Source organism: Phytophthora cinnamomi (genome assembly GCF_018691715.1).
Source record: "Phytophthora cinnamomi strain GKB4 chromosome Unknown Contig104, whole genome shotgun sequence".
Classification (NCBI taxonomy): Eukaryota; Oomycota; class Peronosporomycetes; order Peronosporales; family Peronosporaceae; genus Phytophthora; species Phytophthora cinnamomi.
Window position 1 is genome coordinate 127,642 of NW_027151037.1, and position 24,493 is coordinate 152,134.

Sequence of the window (24,493 nt, forward strand, 5' to 3'; positions counted from 1 at the left end):
CATCCTATTTTCAACTCCTACAGTGACGACATCAAATTTAGCATAAGAATTTCGAGAAGACTCAACTGTCGAGAAAGGGAGGGGGGCGACGAGACTGCGACGGCGTGGGGGATTGCGCTAGCAGTTGGCGTGACAGCAATTAGCTCAATATGGCTGCTAGCATCGCGCCCCACAAGGCGGTAAAGATGGAGAAACTGGACTCGGAGGACGACTTCGTGTTCGTGGACGTGTGCGTGGCCACGGGCATCGCCACAGGTAAGTTCATGATGGTGTGGTGTCGAGAAATGAAGCCGAAACGGGATGTGAGGACGACTCGAGACGTCAACGCTAACTGGCGAGTCAAGACTCGTCGCCACTCATTGGATTGAATTCTCCGGTCGCTAATTGGTCTGAATAAGCTGGTGACGATGACTCGTCGACGGTCCAAATCAAGCGCGGGAGGATGCAGTGCACTAAGTACGAGTGCAAACTTACTGGCAAGGTCCGAACTAACGAGTCGTCGTCAACCTTTCGGCGGTCGTTTGGGTGTGGGAAACGACATCTTGACATTTGTATTAAACATGGTTACATGATGATTATTCCATACACCTTTTCTAATTTGTCATAAAATACGGTAGATTTGCTGTTGAAATTTGGTAAAAGGGCGACAAATGCGCCTCTCATCGCGAAAGGGTTAAGCTGGGGACCGTGCAATTTACCTGCATATGGTCATAAACTACTGCTGTGAAGGGTTGACTTGGTTTATTATCCACAATAAATAAAGTAGGGGGCTCGATGATAAAGAACGTATGAAGTTGTTTCCTAGACGGAAATAGTTGTATAGCAAACGCTTGTATGTAACGTCTGCAAGAGCAACGCAAGCAGCATTCTAATCGCATAGGGATTGGAATGGGTCAAATCGCAGTGCTAGGCCCTCTGAAAGTAAGCGCCGACTCTACCGATAACGTCCTGCCACCAATTATGTGTGACCCGTCGTTGACCACCCACCTTTGGACTTCTTTCGGCTCACTAAAACTTCCCGCCCTCGTCTGACGATGTCGCCACTCGAGTGGAGCTCGAACAACATATGGATCCGAACACCATCCCAATCGAATTCCCTGGCAATCAAGTACTAGTAATACATGAAGTATATTACAAACCGAGCAAATGCATCACAGGCTAATAGCTAGTTGTTCATCAACTCTCGCTCACGTAGCAATCTTTGGACATCATCCTGAGAAATGTTTTCTTGCGGCTCGTACGTGTCCGCCCAATCCACCAGCACACGAATCTCCCCGCCCTCCATCGGGATAACTTCTAGAATCTCTTCATAGGGATAACGGGATTGCTCTTGTCGGGGTAGTAGTTGAGGACAATCTGCGGAGATTCGATCGATTCGACGGGCATCGGCCAGGGAGAGAGATGTTAGGGGCTCCATCGTTGATTCCCAGTGTACTATAGCACGTAGCTGACCTTCCACAACTGCCAGTCGCATCGCATAAGCGTAGCGATATCGACGCCCGTCTTCTGTCTCCAGACCTCCTCCACCTGACTCCGACGAGTCCGATATGACCGCTGCATCTGGGGTCGGGGGAGGAGAAAACGGTGGCGTGTCACTCATTGTAATTAACTCGGGCACCGGTGTTGGTAGTGGCGGTGGCGATGTCAGCTCTATAGCAGGTGGAGTTGGTGGTGCCGGTGCTAGTGGTGGAGTTGGCGGTGCTGGTGGTCTTGCAGCAGGGAGTAATCCCTCTATTTTCGTGAGTGATCGTTACAGCGTCACACAGTGTCACGCCACATTGCCACTAGCCCAATCGGTTCAAGAGGTTCACGACACCAGCTCCGACAACAACACTGACGCACGAACGGGTGGCGGGCTCACGCGGGTGGCACCCAATGGAAAACGATGCGCGACCGCCGAAGTGGACGTGTAATCGTCGAACGACATACCCAATCCGAGAGACGGCGAAGGCGCCATGTCAACACTGGGATCGGGCAGTGCGCCCGCCAGCGAGCCACCAAAATGAATGTCCAAGCAACGTGTAGCTAAAATCACTGTTGGGGACTACACGACGATCATGACCAGTGCGGCCAGCTTGAGAGACGTTGGCGGCGCCATCCCGGCACTGTAAGGGGGCTCATTGAGCCAACGAAACGAACGTCGAAGCGACGAGCGGCCACGAATGCTGCAGGGAGGGACCTGACAACTCAGGCCAACATGACCAGCTCGAGCGACGACGAAGGTGCGATGCAGGCTACAAGAGCGTGCGGTATGGTCGCAACTACGCTTGCGAAGCCCCCAACGCCGACCAGGCGCAAGCGAAGACTGTTCACCGACGCCGCTGGAAACATAAAGGCGAATCCTCCAAAGAAGACTTGTGTAGCAAGGAAACTATCGCGAATATTGAAGGAAGGGGAACGACTAACCAGCACGGAGTATCTCTGCAAGCCTTGCTGAATCGTTTACGCGGGGACGTTCAGTGAGTACGAGGGCGACGAATCTGCAATTGTTGGACAAGCTCGCTACTCTTGAGTGTGAAGCGAACATAACAGGATCAGACTGAAAATGCATGGGCAGTAGCAGTTGGTAGAAACGCAAAAGTATATATTTTACAGCACCGTATATACAGATACGTTCAAATATTTTACAAGAAATTACAACACCGTGCATGTAACGCTATCGTACCTTTGCTCAAGTTTGGGTGCTGCACATACATCTACGCCTTCGCAACCGAGTCGCCAAAGCGGGTTAGCACGCGCTGTGATTAGGCCAGCAACATTTTCTCAACGGTTGGGCGTCGATCAGCCGACCACCTCCGTTGCTGAGATGTTACACCAGTTATCCCGAGCGTCTTGATAGTGTATACAATAAAAATGAACTTACGAAAATTAATTCCTAAATATCAGTTGACCTAAACAAACTCCTAATTTTTTTGTTCAGCAAGGACTTTTCACCCATGTTGCACTTAAGCCATGGTTTACTATACCACATCGAAACGCGGTTAAGCCTCTAATGGGAACGTCATCCAAGTAATGAATGCGCTGCACCAGGATATTGCAGCATGTTCCTCTAAGTGTCACCCATCTCACGGCGCGGGGGGGGGGATATCACGCTGGTGGTGCAACCCAAGCTAGTTTGACGTACCCCAGCTGTTTTTGAGACATCCGATGAGAGCGGAGGAAGTACGGATGAACGTGTGAAGCACAAAAAACGGCGACGCAACCAGACAGCTAGCGATACAAGCGGCGCGGATAATCGTGCTCCTGTCGGTAGAGACGCCGATCGTTATGTCAGTCTAGTTACAAGCTACGCGGATGTTTTCGCTAATGAAAGCCGTTCCTACAGTGGCGATATCCCACCTCCCCCGAGACGCCATATGGACATATGGTGCCCTGTCGAGAATACCGGCACTGTTGCCGCTCGTATTGATAATTCAAAAGTGAATTGCGTGTTGAGCAACACAGCGACGATCACGACTACGTACTACTTTCACGAGGTCACCAAGCGTTTAGAGAATATCGCTCGGTGCTTTCTAACTCGGTCACGGTAGTGATACCTGACATTTGAGACGAGGCGGGTGAACGCCTTTATTGCCCAGGTATATAGCGATGTCCTAGACACTCTGTGGACCGTGATCTCGGGAGGGCCTACCGTACGGTAACCCGAAATACACAGTAGAAAACTGCGTACTCCGGTTCGTGTGTGGCCTTGTTCAATACCTATAGGTGCCGTTTATCTATGGCGGACCGTTTTGCTCATTTGAAACCAATTTGGGATCAATACACAGAAATACAGAGAACTTCCAGGTGCCACACGCCCGAAATTCCCTGAATGGGGAGTCAAATCACGACCATATTATACCTTTTCCAAGACAAGATATATTAAATCAATACAAAATTTATAACACAAAACATGTAGCCTGTCAAAATTAGGTTGCACTCCAGACAACTTAAAATATGCGGATGACGAAGGGGGCCTTCCACTTGGAGCAGACCATGAAAGAAGGTTGGAGCGCGTGTACGCGGCGGCCTCTCTTCTCACCGGCATATAGCTTCAGAGGAGCTATTACATCCGTAGAAGTTGTTAAGGGGGATTTGTATTTATGTAATTGTGTTGTCCACTTTGCACCACTGACATGGTATAATATGTGACATGATAGTTGTGTTGTTTGATTGAACTGGATGTAGTATGCAATATGCATCGACACGAACTCTGTCGTGGAAAGTAAGTTACCTTAACGTGGCAAAATGGACAGTAAGCCTCACGTTTAGTTCGCACCCTATATTTGTTATCGGTACAAAAGTAATGCGCTTTAAATAACACCCTATGTCGATATTTTCATGATTTGTAGTAAGTGTTATTTTTGCTATATATACACTATCAAAAGTGATCGGGGCGCCGGTTTCACTCGCTTCCCGATACATGTATTTGAAGCATTACACGCGATCTAAGACAAAATATGAAAGTAATTCAAAAACAGCACTGGGTGCCTGAAAGGAGGGCCCACTCTCTGTTAAGTTTGCGTTATATTTCACAAAGCAATGAATTGATTTTGTTTTCTCGAATTGGAGCGTGTTTTGGATTCATCCTGTTTTTGCCACGACACAACTCCTTGGAACTATTCGGCAGAACAATACAAAGTCTTCGTTTCATCAACGCTAGAAAATTCTGTCAGGAGTAGGTTCTTGTGGCGCCCCAGAAGTCTAACGAAGACGCCTGCTGCGTTTCCACCAGTTCGCCGTCGGTCAGTTTGCTTATAACAGGAACCTGGGAAGAGAAATCATGACTAAATTATTGTTAATAGACTGCCAATTTATTACTTTAACAGCGTCATCTACCGATTTGCAAATTGTTGGCACAACTTAAAGATAGATTTATGTCCGCTTTCGTCGCTCTTCTTACCCCGTCAGCCTGGTTAGCTGGTGCTCTTCATGTACTCGCTCATCAATCACGTAGATGCCAGCTAAAACACGATTGCATCAAGGCAAAATAAAGATATTAGTGAGGATATAATTTACGTTGTTGTCGCTGCACTCATCCTTCATATACAGAACTGGAGCGTGTGAAAATGCATTTCTTCCTTGCCCCTCCATGGTCTTGCTCTTCTGCATGCTGTTTATCTTCTCCTTGTTTTCGGTCCAGTCTCGCACGGTCCACGCGGCACATTGCTCCGCTTGATAGCTTCATCAATACCCACCTCGGCAACCAAGCGAATCACTTGGCGCTTACACTGTATTTTGTGAGCGCTTGGCACACCTTCTGGTCTTTGTGAAATATGCGCAAGCCGCTATGCTTCGTATCGCTGTGCACGTCCAGTAATTTTACAGGTATTCGTTGGGTATAAAATGAGCATACGTCGTTCTCATTGGCTATAATAGATGCATTGCTTTGTATCGGATCAGAAGCTTGGACATGCCACATGGCGTATATTTTGGTAGAGCGTATTTTCCGTCGTTATCTGTACTGCTTTCAGTAGTTTCAACCGCTTAGTCCACCCACTAGATTATGGAGATTTCTCCGGACCAGCACCGCGCTACAATCTTGGTGTGCAGGGTTCTCCAAAAACGTGTTGTAACTCTGAAAGGATTACCCTTGTATGGGGACATATAAACGATTGGATCGACACTCTTTTTATTTTCGTTGACGCTACCCTTTACATCCGTCCTACTCATCATCCCCACCTCCACCCCCGCCAGGAGCGCACCTGTGTGGATGCCTTCATCCGCCTATGGCTGCGCGTACGGCCGTCGAAATGCTGATGTCCTTGGTTCTCTTCATGTCGAACTCCTTCGTATTCCCCGGCTCGCCGGATGCAACGCCAACCTGCTCGGACGAGCTGATCTCCGCCATACCGCGGTGCTTGGCGGTCGACGTGATCCTGGGAATAGGCAAAATGCGCGATTGTACACAACTAGTCGACCGACGGAAACTAGCCACGAGCAAAGGCTAGCACGCTCTCACATACAAAATATACCTCGAAGGCCCTCAGAAGGAAGCGTACCGGCCTTTTACAGCGTGATACGAGGTATACTCCGGCGGGAAGAATAAATGGAGTGCACACTTGCTACTCCAACACCTGGCGACGACTCGTCGCTACCAATATATTGGCCACTGCTCTCTTGGTCCTGCCAGAGATGAACACTAGTAGACGTAGTCATAATCCTACCTACCAAATTTACCTTCTGCTGCAGGTCGTCACTGCAGGCACCGGTGTCGCCCTTGCGTGGTTGGGAGGAAAAGCTGTTCTGTTATTGTTGCCCGAAGGGCTTATCTGTCTTCTCTTAAGTTTCCTATCATTCAATACAAATATCAATTATAAACGCGTCCGTTTTGGTGTGAGGATGCGAAGCGACCGTAAATGGTCCGAGTCAACCGGGCGATAGTGACTCGCATTTGGTTCGGAGCGTCGCGGTGAAGGAAGGCACGCGACAGTGCGTGGTGACATACACTTTCCTCGGTGAAGCGAGCAGGAGCCTCGGTGGGCCCTAATAAAATCCCGACCGAGGTCTCCGAGGATTTGCATTCATCTTGTACCATTATTTTAGTACAGTCGGACTTAGTAGTGCAGGTCCGGTGGTACTTATTCACGAAGCCTCGGTCACCATCTGATGAGTCCGAGGTTGTCTCGTTGAGACTCGTTTATAGTAGATATTTGTATAGAGACATAGGACTAGCCATAAGATGACGCACAGAGGCCCTCCAGGCCTCTGGATAGTCAGAATATAAAGAGCAGTCTTCCCCCAAAGCCAACAAGGGTCAAGTCCGACTTCAGTAAGTGTAGCTAGCTTATTGTAGTGCGTGGACACGCTCGGTTGCGTGGGGATGCCTGTCGGGGGACTTAATGTTACCAAACCAAGAGTTCACCTAGGCTAGGCGGAGAGTTGGCATGGCCGGAGGCGGGAGCGACTTTATATAATCGTTCACTGTATATTTGTGGAACGGGAGTGTCCCCGAGTGTATTTACCTACCGACCGAGGATTCCATCGCCCCCCTCTCCCCTGTGTTAGGCCTTACCAGCCGGTACCCTTTATTCTAATTACCACAGGGGGTTGCGCGAGAGTGCTATATTGCATCCTAGCCCTTGCTCGTGGCTAAGTGGTGCAGGTTTTGGGTTGACCGAAGATAACCTTGCTGCACAGAAGTGATTGCAACCGACCCAGTGTAAGGAATCGTTCCTGGTCTTCAGGTATTGATCCAAAACCCGTTGACCCTATTAGGAAGGCGGGCGTTGTTGGTGAACCTCGCACCCAACGGTAGCGAGGATTTTAGAGGATGTACATGACCACATTGGACTGCCAATTGTAACCCACGCCTCTACGGCCACTACGTAAGCGGCAAATCACAGTAGATGACATGTCCCATGAGACATGCGAACCACAGTACCGTGATTTCGTTAAAGGGCGGATTTTGCGACCTTTTACAATTGAAACTCTTAGCTTTGTATGGTACAGTTAATAAAGGTGGCTGGTTCGCGAAAGGATTATTATGCAAACTCCATCTAGATAACCCGTCGTCTCCGTTCGGCCCGTTCAGGAACGCAAAATCCTCCGTAATGCAACACGGATAACAACACCAACTTCACGGATGTATTTGAGACCAAACGTGCGTACGTCTCCCAGAAGCTAAGTCAGTACTCCTATCGACCAGGAAAATACGCGACCTTGTCTCCTGCGTGCAGATACGCGCCTCCCCAAGCCACTGCCACCACCAACGCCGGTGCCCGAGTTAATTACAATGAGTGACACGCCACCGTTTTCTCCTCCCCCGACCCCAGATGCAGCGGTCATATCGGACTCGTCGGAGTCAGGTGGAGGAGGTCTGGAGACAGAAGACGGGCGTCGATATCGCTACGCTTATGCGATGCGACTGGCAGTTGTGGAAGGTCAGCTACGTGCTATAGTACACTGGGAATCAACGATGGAGCCCCTAACATCTCTCTCCCTGGCCGATGCCCGTCGAATCGATCGAATCTCCGCAGATTGTCCTCAACTACTACCCCGACAAGAGCAATCCCGTTATCCCTATGAAGAGATTCTAGAAGTTATCCCGATGGAGGGCGGGGAGATTCGTGTGCTGGTGGATTGGGCGGACACGTACGAGCCGCAAGAAAACATTTCTCAGGATGATGTCCAAAGATTGCTACGTGAGCGAGAGTTGATGAACAACTAGCTATTAGCCTGTGATGCATTTGCTCGGTTTGTAATATACTTCATGTATTACTAGTACTTGATTGCCAGGGAATTCGATTGGGATGGTGTTCGGATCCATATGTTGTTCGAGCTCCACTCGAGTGGCGACATTGTAGTGGGTCTAGCTTGACTCACTACTTTAGCTTACACGTTGCGCAACGTGTATGAGGAAGCGTAAGTACTTAGTAATTACTTAGGTTAATTATATTTGGATACACAAATATAAGTTAAGTAAGATAGAATTCCAAGTGACTTAGATTAGGTAAAATGAGAACTGTATTGTTTGCAAATTGATCTTCCTCTAAAATCTGCTAAAAACTGTTTATCATCTATGAAAGGGTTGACAGCGGCTGGCTGTCAGAGCCCCGCTAATATGCATGTCTCTGATTGGTAGAAAGATGCTGCTTTCTACCAATAGGATCTTTGGGTATGTGTGGACCACTTATTGTGGTGGCCCACTTCAATGTATCCATTGGTGTGGCTTACACCAAGGTGAGGAAGTATCTAAAACTTTTAACAGATAACCTATCTGTTAAATTCACAAGTGGCTTGCAGCCACTTGTACGTGTAACCCCGTTACACCATCCCCCCTTAAGGTTAGACGCGCGGGGTCTCCGCACGTCAATCTTTGGAATTGATCATTCGTCAATTCTCCGCGTTTGGAGAAGAAATCCGCGCTCATTTAACGATGAGCGCGCCTCAGAAGAAGACCTCGAAGTCGGTGGGGAGTCATCTCTCCATCGACGACTACTTCGAACGCCAGAAGGCAAAGTATGGCGACGTCGTCGACTTCGACGACGACGATGAAGATACGGAGGGCGAGGAGGACTCGCCCTCAAAGCGTAAGGACTCAGTGTCGAGCGAATCGCTCGACCCTCATGCGAAGAACATTCGCCCGCGTGAAGGGGACGAATCGGACGCTTCGAGCTCGAAGCGTTCGCGAACTGAGAGCGATACCCCACTCGCTTCCGCTGGGGCTCTCAGTACTCCTCGCGCTGCTGCTGCAGCGCGTGATGTCAAAACTCAAGGCTCTCCGCGCGCTGCAGGCGCAGCGCGCGATCCATGGATGCCGTCCGCGTCCGAGATCACGGACCGGTATGGGAACTCGGTACCTCCGAATGAGGTGCCGCTGTACGTATGCAGCGCCATCGAAAATGACGCTGTAGCTGCCGAGCTGCACTTTGATGCGTTTCCGCATCAAAGGCGCGATTACTACATCGGACTCTTTCATGAGCTCCGATGGTTTCAAAGCAGACATCTTCTCGCAGCAAAGTGCCCGAATGGCAGGCACTTTCTCAAAGTTGGAACGCCTTTGTTGAAAACTTCAACAAGAGGCCGATTGCTTACCGTGATCGGATTAAGCAAGCGCGTGATCGCTTCGAGACGTACTCGAAGCGTGGAAAGTTGGAGCAACTCCACGTTGCTGCGGAGGAGGCAAATGTGCCGTGCGCTGTGCCCGAGGGCTTTCAGTGCACGAAGTGCTTTCCAGGCGCGGTCCGCTTGAGCGACCGCGACTTGAACGGGTACACGTCGTTCCGTGTGCCCGAGGGTCTCAAAGAGCTCCGTGCTAAGTTCTTAGCACGTGAGGGTTCGGGCGCTAGCGATGACCGCAGCGCTCGTACTACTTCCGCTGCACCAGCGCGTACTGCTCCTCGTACGCCCTCACCATTTCCGGAACGTCCCCCAGCAAGACGTTCCGCGGCTCCCATGTATCTCGATGGGGAGGAAATCCTCTCCAACGAATACGAAAACGAGCCCCTTGAGGGTTCGTTTTCGGGATACTATGGTCAACAATCCGCTCAACAATCCAGCGGGTTGAGCCGCGGGCGTCACGGATCGGCGGTGGCGGGGGTGGGAACACGCCCCGGGTATGATCAGCCCCAGGCTGACCAGATCGCGCCTCTCCACGACCGGGTGACCGCCGTGGAGCGTCTGCAGGGCGCTGAGTTCGCCGCCCTGAAGCAGGAGCTGGCGGACCAGAAGGCCCAAGTCGCGGCGGTCTCGCAGACCACCTCCAATATCCAGGACGAGTTAGGGACCCGGATGAAGGAGTTGCTCCAGCGCGCCCGCGCGCTGGAGGAGAGGCTGCTCGTCGCCGAGGCCAAGGCTTCCGCTTCTGCCTCGGCTCTTGCCGAGGCTTCGGGTCAGCCGAGCTAGATGGCTCGTGCTGCAGGTATGGCTTCAGCCGTCCGACGTAAAAGGTCGGATGGAGGCGCATGCTAGACGGTATGTCTAGCGTGTATGCGTTGCCGTGCCGTGCCAACACAGTGAACGGCCCGATGAAGCGCGGAGCAAGCTTGCTTGCTCCGAAATCTTCAAAATATCGACGAGCACGCGATTCACGCGCTCGGTTTGGCCGTCCGTCTGCGGATGATCCGCAGTCGACATTGAAAGCTGGCTCCCAAGAAGTGTAAACACTTCTTGCCACAGGTGCGCTGTGAAGCGCGGGTCTCTGTCCGACACGATGTCGGTCGGCATGCCATGGTGTTTGAACACCATGTCGACGAGCAGACGGGCCGTCTGCTTCGCGGTCACCTCTGCCGGCACCGCAGCAAGATGTATCATCTTGCTGAAACGGTCTACAAAGACCACAACACCGGTGTTCCCTCCGCTATCCGGGGGAAGACCAAAGATGAAGTCTAAAGACATGGACTTCCAACACTCCGACGGAGTCGGTAGTGATTGTAACGGAGCCTGCGCGAATGGCGCAGGCTTTACGCGTTGGCATAGCCCGCAAGCACGGATGTACTTGCGCACCCACTTATACTGGTGGTGCCAGTAGAAGTCGCGCGTGAGAAGGACGTATGTCTTCTCACGTCCGAGATGTCCCGCAGTCGGGGCATCATGATATTCGTACATGATCCTGAGTCGCAGGTCATGGTCATTCGGCACGACAACGCGGTCCGCGTTGTCGTCGACTGCATTATAAAGAAGCAGTCCGTCGTGCACCCGATATCGGTGTGCACGCGCGCGAAGGTGTTTGGGCAACTTCTGACGAGCCTTGTCAGAAGGTGTTGTGCCATAGGCCAACAAGAGTTTCGCGTCCGCATCGTGCGCGTACGCGGCCTTCACATCGTCCAACAGAGATGATGTGGGTTTGCTCGATCGCATGGCGTCAATGGTATTGACGTCAACAGCTTCTGCATAGTCCGGCCGACGTGATAACGCGTCGGCCACTACATTCAATCTTCCGGATTTGTATTCGACCCGGAATTTATACTCCGCAAAGAATGAGAGCCATCTCGCCATTCTTTGTGAAATGTGTGGCGACTTCACTGCGGTGCGCAGTGAAGCATGGTCGGTGTAGACCACAAATGGTCTGCTCCCAAGCAAGTACACTCGGAACTTTGCGAGTGCGTACTTCATGGCAAGGAGTTCCTTGTCATGCACCGGATAGTTGCGCTCAGCTGGCTTCAGCTGACGCGATTGGTAGTAGACGACACAATCACGGCCCTCGTGATCGCGCTGCATCAACGCGCATCCGATCGCGAAATCGGATGCGTCACATACGACGTGAAATGGGCGCTCTTGGTCAGCCACTGCCAAGATCGGCGCCTCAGTCAAGCCCCGCTTGACTGCATCGAATGCCTTCTGGCAATCGGGTGTCCAATTCCACACAGCTTCTTTCTTAAGAAGCTGTGACAGCGGGCGGATCTTGCCCGCATAATCCTCCACGTACTTGCACAAGTACGTGGCCAAGCCAAGGAACTGCCTCAGTTCCTTGACACTTGAAGGCGTTGGCCATTCATTTATCACTCTGACCTTTTCTGGGTCAGGGCGAACACCATTTTCCTTACGAGACACCTGAGGACGGGTATCTCGCTCGCCCCGAAGATACACTTCTTCAGGTTCGCGTAGAGCTTATGCTTTCGCATAAGCTCAAGTAGCTTCCGGAGATGCACCCTGTGCATCTCTACGTCGGTCTTCCCGTCCACAGCTCGGTTGTGGATGAAAACATCATCGAAGTAGCTCGGTGCGAAGTCGCGCACCGAGCGCAACAAGTGCGTCACGCACCTGTTGAAGGTCGCAGGGGCGTTCTTAAGCCCCTGAAGCATTACTAGTCATTCCCAGAGCATGCCGCTTGGCGTGCTCACTGCCGTGAGAGGGATATCGCTCTCACGCATTAGGATTTGATAAAATTCATCTCGCAAGTCGAGAGCACTGTAAACGGTGCTCCCTGCCATCGAATCGATGATAACATCTTTTCGCGGTATCGGCGTCTGCGCCGGTACCGTCGCATCGTTCAGTTTGTTATACGCATGAACGATGCGCCATCCGCCCTGTGGCTTTTTGACACAGAACGCCGGAGCACTGTGCGGGGACTTTGATTCCCGCACTTGTCCTGCTTTGCGACGACTTTCAAAGAAGTCGTCGATTGCTTTTACTTGCTCTCGCGGCAGTGGCCACTGCCGCGTGACGCAATACTTTGTGCCCGGCACGAGATCAATCTCGTGTTGAATGGCCTTATCCTGCGGAAGCTCCGCAGGAATTTCTTCCGGGAGTACGTCTTTGTACTCCCTCAACAATTCGTAATAGGGACTCGACTTTAACGAGTCCCAACCTTGTTCCTCGAAGCGCTCTCGCTTCGTCTTCGCACTGATAGTGTTTTCACTCTCAGTGGTACGTCCCGTGAAGAGCTGCCTCAGCTCTTCGCTCTCGCTTTCCGTTCTTTCGCTGTTCGAAAGAACGCAGACCTGCTCGATGCGTCCATCGTGCAAGTCGCGCGTGAAGCGCTTCCAGCTCATGACTGGGAGCGAACTCAACTCCGACGCCGTCGTCGGAGAACTAGCGAGTTCCATCTCACGATACTGGAATCCAGTATCGGTGCGCGTCAAGACGCTTAGCGTCTCAACGTCCGGCGTCACCGCCTCAGTCTGCTCAGTAGACGGTTCTCGTGGCGTCTCGGTCCCGGACCGAGACTCGCGCAGCGTTCTCCGCGTGCGCCGTCTTCTTGTTGTGCGGAGCCCGGCTCTGCACAGTTGTTCTTCTGGTCCAGGCCCGGCCGTGGACAGTTGTTCGCCGGCGGACCCTGTCCGCGGGCGCGCGGTATCAAGCCCGGCTTGACCGCATTTTCCTTCGTGCAGCCCGGCTGCACGGTAATGTGTCTCTTCGCCGGTAGACCCTGTCTGCGGGCGCGCGATATCAAGCCCGGCTTGATCGCATGGCGCTTCGTCGTGCAGCCCGGCTGCACGACAGCATGCAAATTGCGTCAGTGCGGTACGTTTGCAACCGTCCGCACTGTTTGTAGCGTCAACTCCCGGAGTTGACACGCCTTCGTCACCTCGACGACATTCATTGGCGGAGCCCCTCATGACCGACGGTGCGTCGGCTCCTGGAGCCGACGCGTCGTTTTCGACCTGACCTCTTCGGGTCAGGGACTGTCCCTTACACGCTTGAACGTGGGTGTTGGTTCCCGGAACCAACACATCTTTTTCTTCCGACGTCGGCAGCATTGCAGACGTGGGGCTCACTTGTGCGCGCCTTCGCGCACTTCTTGGGCACTCCGGGACAGCAACATTAACCGCTGTCTCGACTGGTGAGCCGCGCGCACCTGCTGGTGCGTGCGCTGCGGTAACAGGGCCATCGCTCTCTGTTCCGCTGTCGCGTCCGAAGCGCACGAGCGTGCGCTTCTTCCAGTCTATCACCGGATCATGCCGTGCAAGCCACGGCATGCCCATTACCACGTCGAAGTTATCGTCCAGGTCCATGACGATAAAGTGTTCGACAAACACTCGTTGTTTGTACGAGAAGCGCACGTTCACGACGCGCTTCTCGGTCTTTACGATGGCACCTGTTGCCAGTCGTACCTCCAGAAGACTTCGAGGTGTATCTACCTCCTCGAAGTCAGGTCTTGGCAGGCTTCGTAGTCGAACAAAGTTGTTCGACGCGCCTGAATCTACCAAAGCTCGAAGAGAGTCGCTCGCTCTCTTCGAGTAAACCTTCAAGATGACTAGGTTCGGCCTGTCATCTTGTTTCTTGCAGTGAGAGCTGGTCTCACTGGGGGCTGCAGTCCTCAGGGTCGCGTGCCCGATGTCGGCACGCGCGACTGCATTACCAGTAGGGCGCCCCGCGCCTACTGGATGTTCGCGTTTTTTGTTGGTCCGCGGCGATGCCTAGCATCGCCACGACGGCCACCTCCAGGGGGCATGGGAGCTGTGCACTCCCGTGCAAAGTGACCGATCCTTCCGCAACGGAAGCATCGCACGTTGCCTCCCTGCTGCTGGTAACCAGCAGTTGTTGCGTTCGAGAGGTCCATTGGTTCTGGACCTCCCGTCCTCGCTACCGGACGCGGTTGCGGCCTCGGTACATTTACATGGTGTTTAGCCTACCGCAGGCTAAACTCTTCTTGCATGGCAAGGGTGATTGCAGCTTCGAGAGTACTCGGGTACTCTCGGAAGAGATAGGTCTTCACAGGCCCATCTCTAAGTCCTTTCATGAACGTGACGACCTTGGTCGCCTCGTCAATCGGGTTAGTCACGATATTTGATACCAAATATCGTGCGCTCTGCGCGTAAGCATGGACGTCATGCTTACCCTGCTGAAGGTCGAGGAACTCCGCCCTCGACCGGAACTCGTTTTGCGGGGGCTCAAATGCTTGTTTGAGCTCCTCTTTGAATACTTCGTACGTGCTGAAGCACGTAGGATCGGAGCGTCGGCGCCCATACGCCCAACTTCTTGCGCGTCCGCCAAGGCAGGACACGGCGAACGCGACCTTCGACAGCGGGTCGACGATGCGTCGAGCCGCTATGGCTGTGTCGAGCTCGACAAGCCATCGGAGGAGAGGCTCGCCCTCTCTTCCCACGTAATTGCTTACGCTCAACTTTAATGGTTGAGCACGCGGTGTTGTCCCTGACGACGCCGTCACTGAGGAAGCAGCGTCATGCTGCTCCTTCATGATGAACCCCAGAGCAACACCATGTTGCTCCGTCGGCGACAGCGTACGCAGCATTGTAGCTATCGCCGCTTCTCCAATGACTGTTGACAGTCGTTGGAGGGCCTCCCACTCTGGGTCAAACAGGTGGGGGCAGTCAGCGCGTGCAACATGCGTTGCAGGCGTGTTGGAGCTCTCCATGGGCACCTCCGTGCTCATGTGGTTCTCGGCTCCGCGTTCGTACACCGCGTACGAACGTCAAGCAGTCGGTCGTTGGACGGACTACAAAGTGCTACCAGGTGTAGTGGGTCTAGCTTGACTCACTACTTTGGCTTACACGTTGCGCAACGTGTATGAGGAAGCGTAAGTACTTAGTAATTACTTAGGTTAATTATATTTGAATACACAAATATAAGTTAAGTAAGAAAGGATTCCAAGTGACTTAGATTAGGTAAAATGAGAACTGTATTGTTTGTAAATTGATCTTCCTCTAAAATCTGCTAAAAACTGTTTATCATCTATGAAAGGGTTGACAGCGGCTGGCTGTCAGAGCCCCGCTAATATGCATGTCTCTGATTGGTAGAAAGATGCTGCTTTCTACCAATAGGATCTTTGGGTATGTGTGGACCACTTATTGTGGTGGCCCACTTCAATGTATCCATTGGTGTGGCTTACACCAAGGTGAGGAAGTATCTAAAACTTTTAACAGATAACCTATCTGTTAAATTCACAAGTGGCTTGCAGCCACTTGTACGTGTAACCCCGTTACAGACATCGTCAGACGAGGGCGGGAAGTTTTAGTGAGCCGAAAGAAGCCCAAAGGTGGGTGGTCAACGACGGTTCACACATAATTGGTGGCAGGACTTTATCGGTAGAGTCGGCGCTTATTTTCAGAGGGCCTAGCACTGCGATTTGACCCATCCCAATCCCTATGCGATTAGAATGCTGCTTGCGTTGCTCTTGCAGACGTTACATACAAGCGTTTGCTATACAACTATTTCCGTCTAGGAAACAACTTCATACGTTCTTTATCATCGAGCCCCCTACTTTATTTATTGTGGATAATAAACCAAGTCAACCCTTCACAGCAGTAGTTTATGACCATATGCAGGTAAATTGCACGGTCCCCAGCTTAACCCTTTCGCGATGAGAGGCGCATTTGTCGCCCTTTTACCAAATTTCAACAGCAAATCTACCGTATTTTATGACAAATTAGAAAAGGTGTATGGAATAATCATCATGTAACCATGTTCAATACAAATGTCAAGATGTGATTTCCCACACTACGTAACCGGCAAATCACAGTAGATGACATGTCCCATGAGACATGCGAACCGCAGTACCGTGATTTCGTTAAAGGGCGGATTTTGCGACCTTTTACAATTGAAACTCTTAGCTTTGTATAGTACAGTTAATAAATGTGGCTGGCTCGCGAAAGGATTATTATGCAAACTCCATCTAGATAACCCGTCGTCTCCGTTCGGCCCGTTCAGGAACGCAAAATCCTCCGTAATGCAACACGGATAACAACACCAACTTCACGGATGTATTTAAGACCAAACGTGCGTACGTCTCCCAGAAGCTAAGTCAGTACTCCTATCGACCAGGAAAATACACGACCTTGTCTCCTGCGTGCAGATACGCGCCTCCTCAAGCACTACTGCCACCTCGGCGAACGCGTCCTCCACGCACACACGGGTGAGCGCCAACAAGAAGCACCCCACTGCGGACACGCTAGCGGATATCCACTGGCACAAGAAGAGGCTGGCGACCCGCCACGGCGGGCTCCCCTCCCCTCCAGACTTGGAGACAGCAGCAACGGCCCGATCATCGGCGACGGACTCGGCGATGGAGACGACGATCTCGATAGCGACGACGACGGTCCCGAAAGTGACGACGACGGCGACGTCGAGCTCGACCTTGGTCTCGTTGACGCCGGACTGGGTGACGGCGACCATGGACACGCTGGAGGCGGCCGTGCTACCGTCGGCAGCATCAGCGTCGGTCTCAGCCGGTACTTTTGGTGGCACTGGACCGTCTGCGTCGAAGACGACGCGCACTAAGGCAAAGGCGGCACACACACACAAGAAGCCAGCAAGGAAGAAACCCGCGCTGGTCGCCGCACCACGCGCACAAGTCGACCACACACCGGCACCTCGTGCACCGGCCGCTCCACCAGTGCCGACGGAGGCGTATGCGAGCGCGGCTTCTACGCTTGGATCTCGTTTAGTACGAGCCTCGGCCACAGATATCCTCTCCGTCGACACAGGCAGTGACTCCGACACGGACTTCGACTCCTCGCCGGCGGTCCTGCGCCTCCGAGTTGAGACATCGCGAGCTGGGGACTCGGAGTTCAGTAACTGGACTGTTCACGCTGCTTTTGTTCATGGGTAACGAAGCATTTATCGTGTTAACGACAGCATCCTCTAAATTTCGGTATAAACTGAATGGCGAGTTCTACAGGGCCTCTGGTTTGTAGGGGCTCTGTCAATAGCTGATGGCGCCCCCCAGTCGAGAGTTCGTGCGCGTGGGTTGATCCCCCACGTGCCCCACGTTTTTATTTCGAACTCACTGCGTGTGCTGATGCAGGATGCAGGGAGGACATGCATACGGTTGCTTCACAGCGAGGAGACAGTTGCTTCACGGTGATGCGAGTTCAAGTGAATGCATTTAGTTGGCTATGGAATGATTTGGAGTTTGATTTCGTTGTTGTCGAAGGAGCTTTTGATGTTGTCGAGGCGTGTGGTGAGATCTTCGACAATGCTGGTGCGCACGATAGGGCCTTGAACAGATCGAAATTATTCGTTAAGTTGAACGACTACAGCGTAGAAATGGTCCCTGGTCTCAAAATCCGTACCGCCGTGACGTGGTCCGGTCAACACAAATCTTGACTGTGTAATTTCAAACGTATACCCCTACATACATAATAATAAAATAAGATGTTTTCATTCGTTTTTGCCTTCCCGCACATTGTCCTTGCCTCTTCTTCTAGCTTTCGCTTATTCTATGCCCAGTAGTCTCCAAGCCTTTGACCGCACGAAGCACAGAAGACAGGGGTATCCTCTATCCTGGGGAATGGGACAACCACAGATGTACTGACATTCTTTAGGTTGTAGCCGGCCACGATCTCTTGGACTGACAGTTCCGATTCGAGCTTCGGTCGCATCCCCGCTCGAACCTGGTACGCTGCCTTCAACTCGTTGGACTTCTCCATGAACGTCACGGTGACCAGGCCACCGTGGTTGTCCATCTAGACGCGGTTCGAGACGAGAACCTCTCGGATGACGTCTGCATTCTCCTTGGACACTTGAGCTGAGACCCGGGTGAGACCCGCTGGCTGCGAATGCGACGAATCTCTCGATTCGCTCCTGGCCGCGTTCTTGCTCCTTCGCAACGGCCTCAGTTATTAAACGCTCGCCGCGCTCACGCACAGCAGCGACAGCCTTGCCGCCACGCTGGCGCTCGTTCTCAAGAGCACGGTCGCCTTTTTTCGCTCGCGGGCCACCGCTCGGTGGAACCACCGTCGCGACATCTCTGGCACGTCCCCTGGTCGTGCACGCTGCCCACGGCGGTGCTCGACCAGCGCAGCTCGCCGGCGCTAACCGCGCGCAATTCGATCTCACAGATCTTTTCAGTCGATTCCACACCGACCCGCAAGCCGCGCCGCCCCCGGACCGTGCTCCAACCTCTCCGCTGGCACGGCTAGCGAGTGGTTCCGCTTACCAACACCGGGTACCGATCCAGCAAATCCCACCGGCGGCGAGCCCCGTGCTTTGCCGCGGTGCTAACTGAGCTCGGATTTGTTGCGCAAACAATCCACACACACCAACGGTGCCCCGGCGGCGCCACCCGCGACGGCCGCCCCACCTGTAACACAGCCGGGTTTTGACTTAGATCCTTGTCGTGGACACTTCCAAACGCGAAGGGGGTGCTGCTCCCAGAGGCTACGCGCAACCGTCAGGCGACCCATCTCCACCCGCCGGCTCATCGCCACCTTGGGGACTTCGTCCTGACGGCGACTCACGACCTGGCTACCCACCACTTGATACCGTACATGACGTCGCCCGAGGGCGCGCACGAGACACTAATGGGCTACGTGCTGCGAATCCGGGAGGACTTTACCTTCGACGACTCACCAGCCATTGTCATAGCGACATACAGCGCCCTGATTGAACGACACGGTACTGCTGCCGTGGCTGTTGGGCACCCCTGTAGATATGGATGCTTTGGTGAGGAATAGAAACAATATCTGGAATGAGCAGTAGGTCATTCACGTCGTTAATTTCCCAGTAACCTTCAGAAGACATCTGATTTGTGCTGGGATGGGCCGAAATTTGGGAGTAATCCTGAGTAGTGAAGGCGGTCATACACTGTATGTTTTGTAAAAAAACGATCACACACAGGCGTAACATCCACTGCATCTAGTACCATAGCGAAACACTGACACGCTCCTGATCGTTAAAGAATTGCTCTTCATTTTGGCGAAGATTACTGTCTACTTCACCTTGGGGTGTCTCAAGTTTGGGATGGTACGGAACGATCAATGAGAAGTGTTCGATCAATGAGAAGTGTTCGATCAATGAGAAGTGTTCGAGTCTATTTTAGATGGGATCAGATCATTCTAATTAGAAGGTCCCATCTTACAGCTGCACGAGACCACTGAATCTTTGGCCATCCTAATTCACATGACCAGTGTCCAACTTGGCCTATGTGGAGCCATAGCCGTTGCCGGACATCCGATATTATCCTCCCTCCAGCCGATATGCTATTTGTGACAGTAGTGAGAGTCATGTGAAGCGCCTCCGTTGATTAATGTACTGTACGAGGGGGGTATATTAATCTAAATAATCCATACCGATGAATTATACTGTGTTTTATGAAAACGATGGCGCTATGCAGGGTTTTGAATAAAAGAATTAGTACTTACCCGGACTCTAGAGTGTAGTTTGAATTTCATGTACGACGAAGAGATGACACACGTAGCTGCTGTACTTAGCGTTTCCGAGCGTTCAAGTGGCATCGTATATTCAAGTAAAACGCAACGTGCTTCCTAAGATGTTTGTATGCATGCCCGCTCCATGGCCAACACCCATTGTAGAGAGCGTCTATGAAAGCAAATTATCATTTTGTTTTGTCTGGGAATGCTACAGTGAGTAGTCAAGACAACTTTAAGGCTCTTGTGAACACGAGTATGCGAACAATATGCCTCGTCGACTTTGGAATCAGTGGAAAGGTTCTAACCAAGAGATCAAGAGAAATGAGATCAAGATTTTTTTCAATAAAGACATTGTGGCCCCGATCAGCTAATCTTCATCAACAAGATATCCAAAGAAGACGAGACGCACATTTACGCTACACTTGGTCTAGCTGTAGCATCTGACATTGTGGCGCTTCCCTTTAGTCGCGGCAAAAACAATAGATTTGGCAACGTTGGGCGTCACCGATATCGTTTTGTGGGGCGGAACATTTGATCGCGCTCGCTTTTTTCAAGTATTTGCGGAGAAGATCGTTACATATCTAAACATATGGCCCTTGTCGACTTACGATCCTTTTTTAGTTAATTGTGCGGCGGGTTTCTTTTTAACGCGGTTCATTTTTTCCTCTAAATCCATAGTTGTGATTGGATACATGTAACGAGAAATGTTGATTTGGCTACAGATAAACAAGTCGCGCCGAGCCGAGATACTGGAACCATCAAGTAACAAACTATAAACTCGATTTTGCAAAATACAATTTATCACAACAACCATCGCTAACGCTTAATTTCTTCTTTTCGCACCTTGTCAGTTTCTTGCGGCGTCTATGGCGGCAGTATAACTTCGTCAGTCTAAATGCATGCTGCTCTCCCGACTAAAAGGTGCTTTTATCCGTGCTCTATGTACCTGAGCTGGCGTCTTCCTTAAGTTGCATTTTGCTGCTAGCCGATGTACATATCACCAGACTACGTGCCGTGTAAGTTCAAACATAATCTAACGAGGTTACTTAATCGCCATGTGTCTCAACCGGCGTCCATTTCTTCATCTCCAAAACGTGCCTAAAGTCCCCGAAATTCCCCAAAACGTTTTCTAGAAAATTAGGAGCGCTACCCTGGTTTTACTTAGTCCCCAAAAATATTTCTTACATTTTATTACTGCAGATCCCAGGATGATTTTTCAACAACGCATTTGAATGAATAAATAACAGTTTTGTGAAAGTTGTGATTTGACTTGGTAATTCTTTGTATACCTAAGTAGATCTAGCTAAACAAGCTTAACCTAGCGAAACCTTGGGACCGCAGGGTACTCGATGACGGCAGGGTGACTCGGAGGATCGGCACGTTTCATGCGAATGTCACTCTGCATCTGCAAAAAACGCGCTGCCTCTTGCTTGATGACCTCCACAAAATGTAGGAGACTTGGATATGGCGTACCACTTGCGTCGGCTAGCGTGCGGTTGTACGCTTCGAGAGGGTTATTCGTCCGGTTGACCATTTCAACGTTATCACGAACCATCGCAGAGATATTCCAGCTTGATATCGGATACAGCCCCATCCATGTGTGTGGGAAGTAGGCCCAAAAGTCATTTCATTTGACCTTGTGAGCGGTGACGTTGATGACTCGCTTGATGCGACGCACTACGTAGGGGATACCTTTTTGCGAAACTGCTTCTCTGGCACTACCGTGAGCACGTCCAGACATCCGGGGTCCATGACCTTCCTGATGTCGTCAGCGGGAATTCGCAGCGCGATTAGCTTGCGACGGATTGCTCGTTTCCAATGAAAAAGGCAGCTGATCAAGTAGGAGTCACCGAACCGGTCTTTTACAGTAACATGAAGAGCCTGTTCGAAGTCGCAAACAACTGCCTTGGGTTTGTACTTCATCTTGCATTGGATTTGCACCCATCTCAAGATGTACTTGTAAGACCAGTGATCCTTCGACTAACTCAGAACCCAGACGCATGGCACGTACATATTGTGCGCGTGATCGTGAACCATGATTATCACCTTGCTCGAACGGAGTGGGAGTTATCTTGAGCGTGGCATCGACAAACAGACTGACACCTTCATACAGAAGAAGCCGGATGAGGTTAGGATGACCAAATCCCATAATCCGGCAATACCTGTCGTCATTTGAGTAGCCCACGTTGAACTGCAAAACGTCCCGCTTGTCATCGACCGACACGCAGCGAACGGGTGCCGTCTCAATGGCTTTCACCACCGGTGGCTGCGTCTCTGACGCAGTTGATGAGCCAGACCGCCTCGCCCTTCTTTAGAAATTTAAGGCTGCCCACGTCACCATACTGAGCGATGAGGTCCGGGGGCGGCGCGGCTTGCGGGTCGGTGTGGAATCGACTGAAAAGATCTGTGAGATCGAATTGCGCGCGGTTAGCGCCGGCGAGCTGCGCTGGTCGAGCACCGCCGTGGGCAGCGTGCACGACCAGGGGACGTGCCAGAGATGTCGCGACGGTGGTTCCACCGAGCGGTGGCCCGCGAGCGAAAAAAAGGCGACCGTGCTCTTGAGAACGAGCGCCAGCGTGGCGGCAAGGCTGTCGCTGCTGTGCGTGAGCGCGGCGAGCGTTTAATAACTGAGGCCGTTGCGAAGGAGCAAGAACGCGGCCAGGAGCGAATCGAGAGATTCGTCGCATTCGCAGCCAGCGGGTCTCACCCGGGTCTCAGCTCAAGTGTCCAAGGAGAATGCAGACGTCATCCGAGAGGTTCTCGTCTCGAACCGCGTCTAGATGGACAACCACGGTGGCCTGGTCACCGTGACGTTCATGGAGAAGTCCAACGAGTTGAGGGCAGCGTACCAGGTTCGAGCGGGGATGCGACCGAAGCTCGAATCGGAACTGTCAGTCCAAGAGATCGTGGCCGGCTACAACCTAAAGAATGTCAGTACATCTGTGGTTGTCCCATTCCCCAGGATAGAGGATACCCCTGTCTTCTGTGCTTCGTGCGGTCAAAGGCTTGGAGACTACTGGGCATAGAATAAGCGAAAGCTAGAAGAAGAGGCAAGGACAATGTGCGGGAAGGCAAAAACGAATGAAAACATCTTATTTTATTATTATGTATGTAGGGGTATACGTTTGAAATTACACAGTCAAGATTTGTGTTGACCGGACCACGTCACGGCGGTACGGATTTTGAGACCAGGGACCATTTCTACGCTGTAGTCGTTCAACTTAACGAATAATTTCGATCTGTTCAAGGCCCTATCGTGCGCACCAGCATTGTCGAAGATCTCACCACACGCCTCGACAACATCAAAAGCTCCTTCGACAACAACGAAATCAAACTCCAAATCATTCCATAGCCAACTAAATGCATTCACTTGAACTCGCATCACCGTGAAGCAACTGTCTCCTCGCTGTGAAGCAACCGTATGCATGTCCTCCCTGCATCCTGCATCAGCACACGCAGTGAGTTCGAAATAAAACGTGGGGCACGTGGGGGATCAACCCACGCGCACGAACTCTCGACTGGGGGCGCCATCAGCTATTGACAGAGCCCCTACAAACCAGAGGCCCTGTAGAACTCGCCATTCAGTTTATACCGAAATTTAGAGGATGCTGTCGTTAACACGATAAATGCTTCGTTACCCATGAACAAAAGCAGCGTGAACAGTCCAGTTACTGAACTCCGAGTCCCCAGCTCGCGATGTCTCAACTCGGAGGCGCAGGACCGCCGGCGAGGAGTCGAAGTCCGTGTCGGAGTCACTGCCTGTGTCGACGGAGAGGATATCTGTGGCCGAGGCTCGTACTAAACGAGATCCAAGCGTAGAAGCCGCGCTCGCATACGCCTCCGTCGGCACTGGTGGAGCGGCCGGTGCACGAGGTGCCGGTGTGTGGTCGACTTGTGCGCGTGGTGCGGCGACCAGCGCGGGTTTCTTCCTTGCTGGCTTCTTGTGTGTGTGTGTGCCGCCTTTGCCTTAGTGCGCGTCGTCTTCGACGCAGGTGGTCCAGTGCCACCAAAAGTACCGGCTGAGACCGACGCTGATGCTGCCGACGGTAGCACGGCCGCCTCCAGCGCGTCCATGGTCGCCGTCACCCAGTCCGGCGTCAACGAGACCAAGGTCGAGCTCGACGTCGCCGTCGTCGTCGCTATCGAGATCGTCGTCTCCATCGCCGAGTCCGTCGCCGATGATCGGGCCGTTGCTGCTGTCTCCAAGTCTGGAGGGGAGGGGAGCCCGCCGTGGCGGGTCGCCAGCCTCTTCTTGTGCCAGTGGATATCCGCTAGCGTGTCCGCAGTGGGGCGCTTCTTGTTGGCGCTCACCCGTGTGTGCGTGGAGGACGCGTTCGCCGAGGTGGCAGTGGTGAGAGAAGGCGCGTGATCAGGGCAGCGCCTCTTTCAGCCGAGGCCGCAGGCGCTGGCGCGTCGGACGCGTGTGGCGTGGCGGACGTGGTCGGGGGAGAAGGTGAAGGAGCCATCTTAAACTCTTGCTCGCTCGGACAGGAACTGTAACTGCGCGCCTACCGGAA

At 52.2% G+C, this 24,493-nt stretch overlaps 1 protein-coding gene across 1 annotated transcript; it reads left to right on the plus strand.

Annotated features, from left to right (window-relative positions):
- Window positions 1–149: 149 nt before the first annotated feature.
- On the plus strand, window positions 150–24,345 carry IUM83_05899 (uncharacterized protein; the record flags this gene model as incomplete). The annotated part of the gene is made up of 2 exons (XM_067930062.1): window positions 150–255; window positions 23,948–24,345. The coding sequence occupies 2 exons, from the start codon at window positions 150–152 to the stop codon at window positions 24,343–24,345; spliced, it is 504 nt and encodes a 167-aa protein (XP_067782550.1).
- Between the last annotated feature and the right edge of the window lie 148 nt (window positions 24,346–24,493).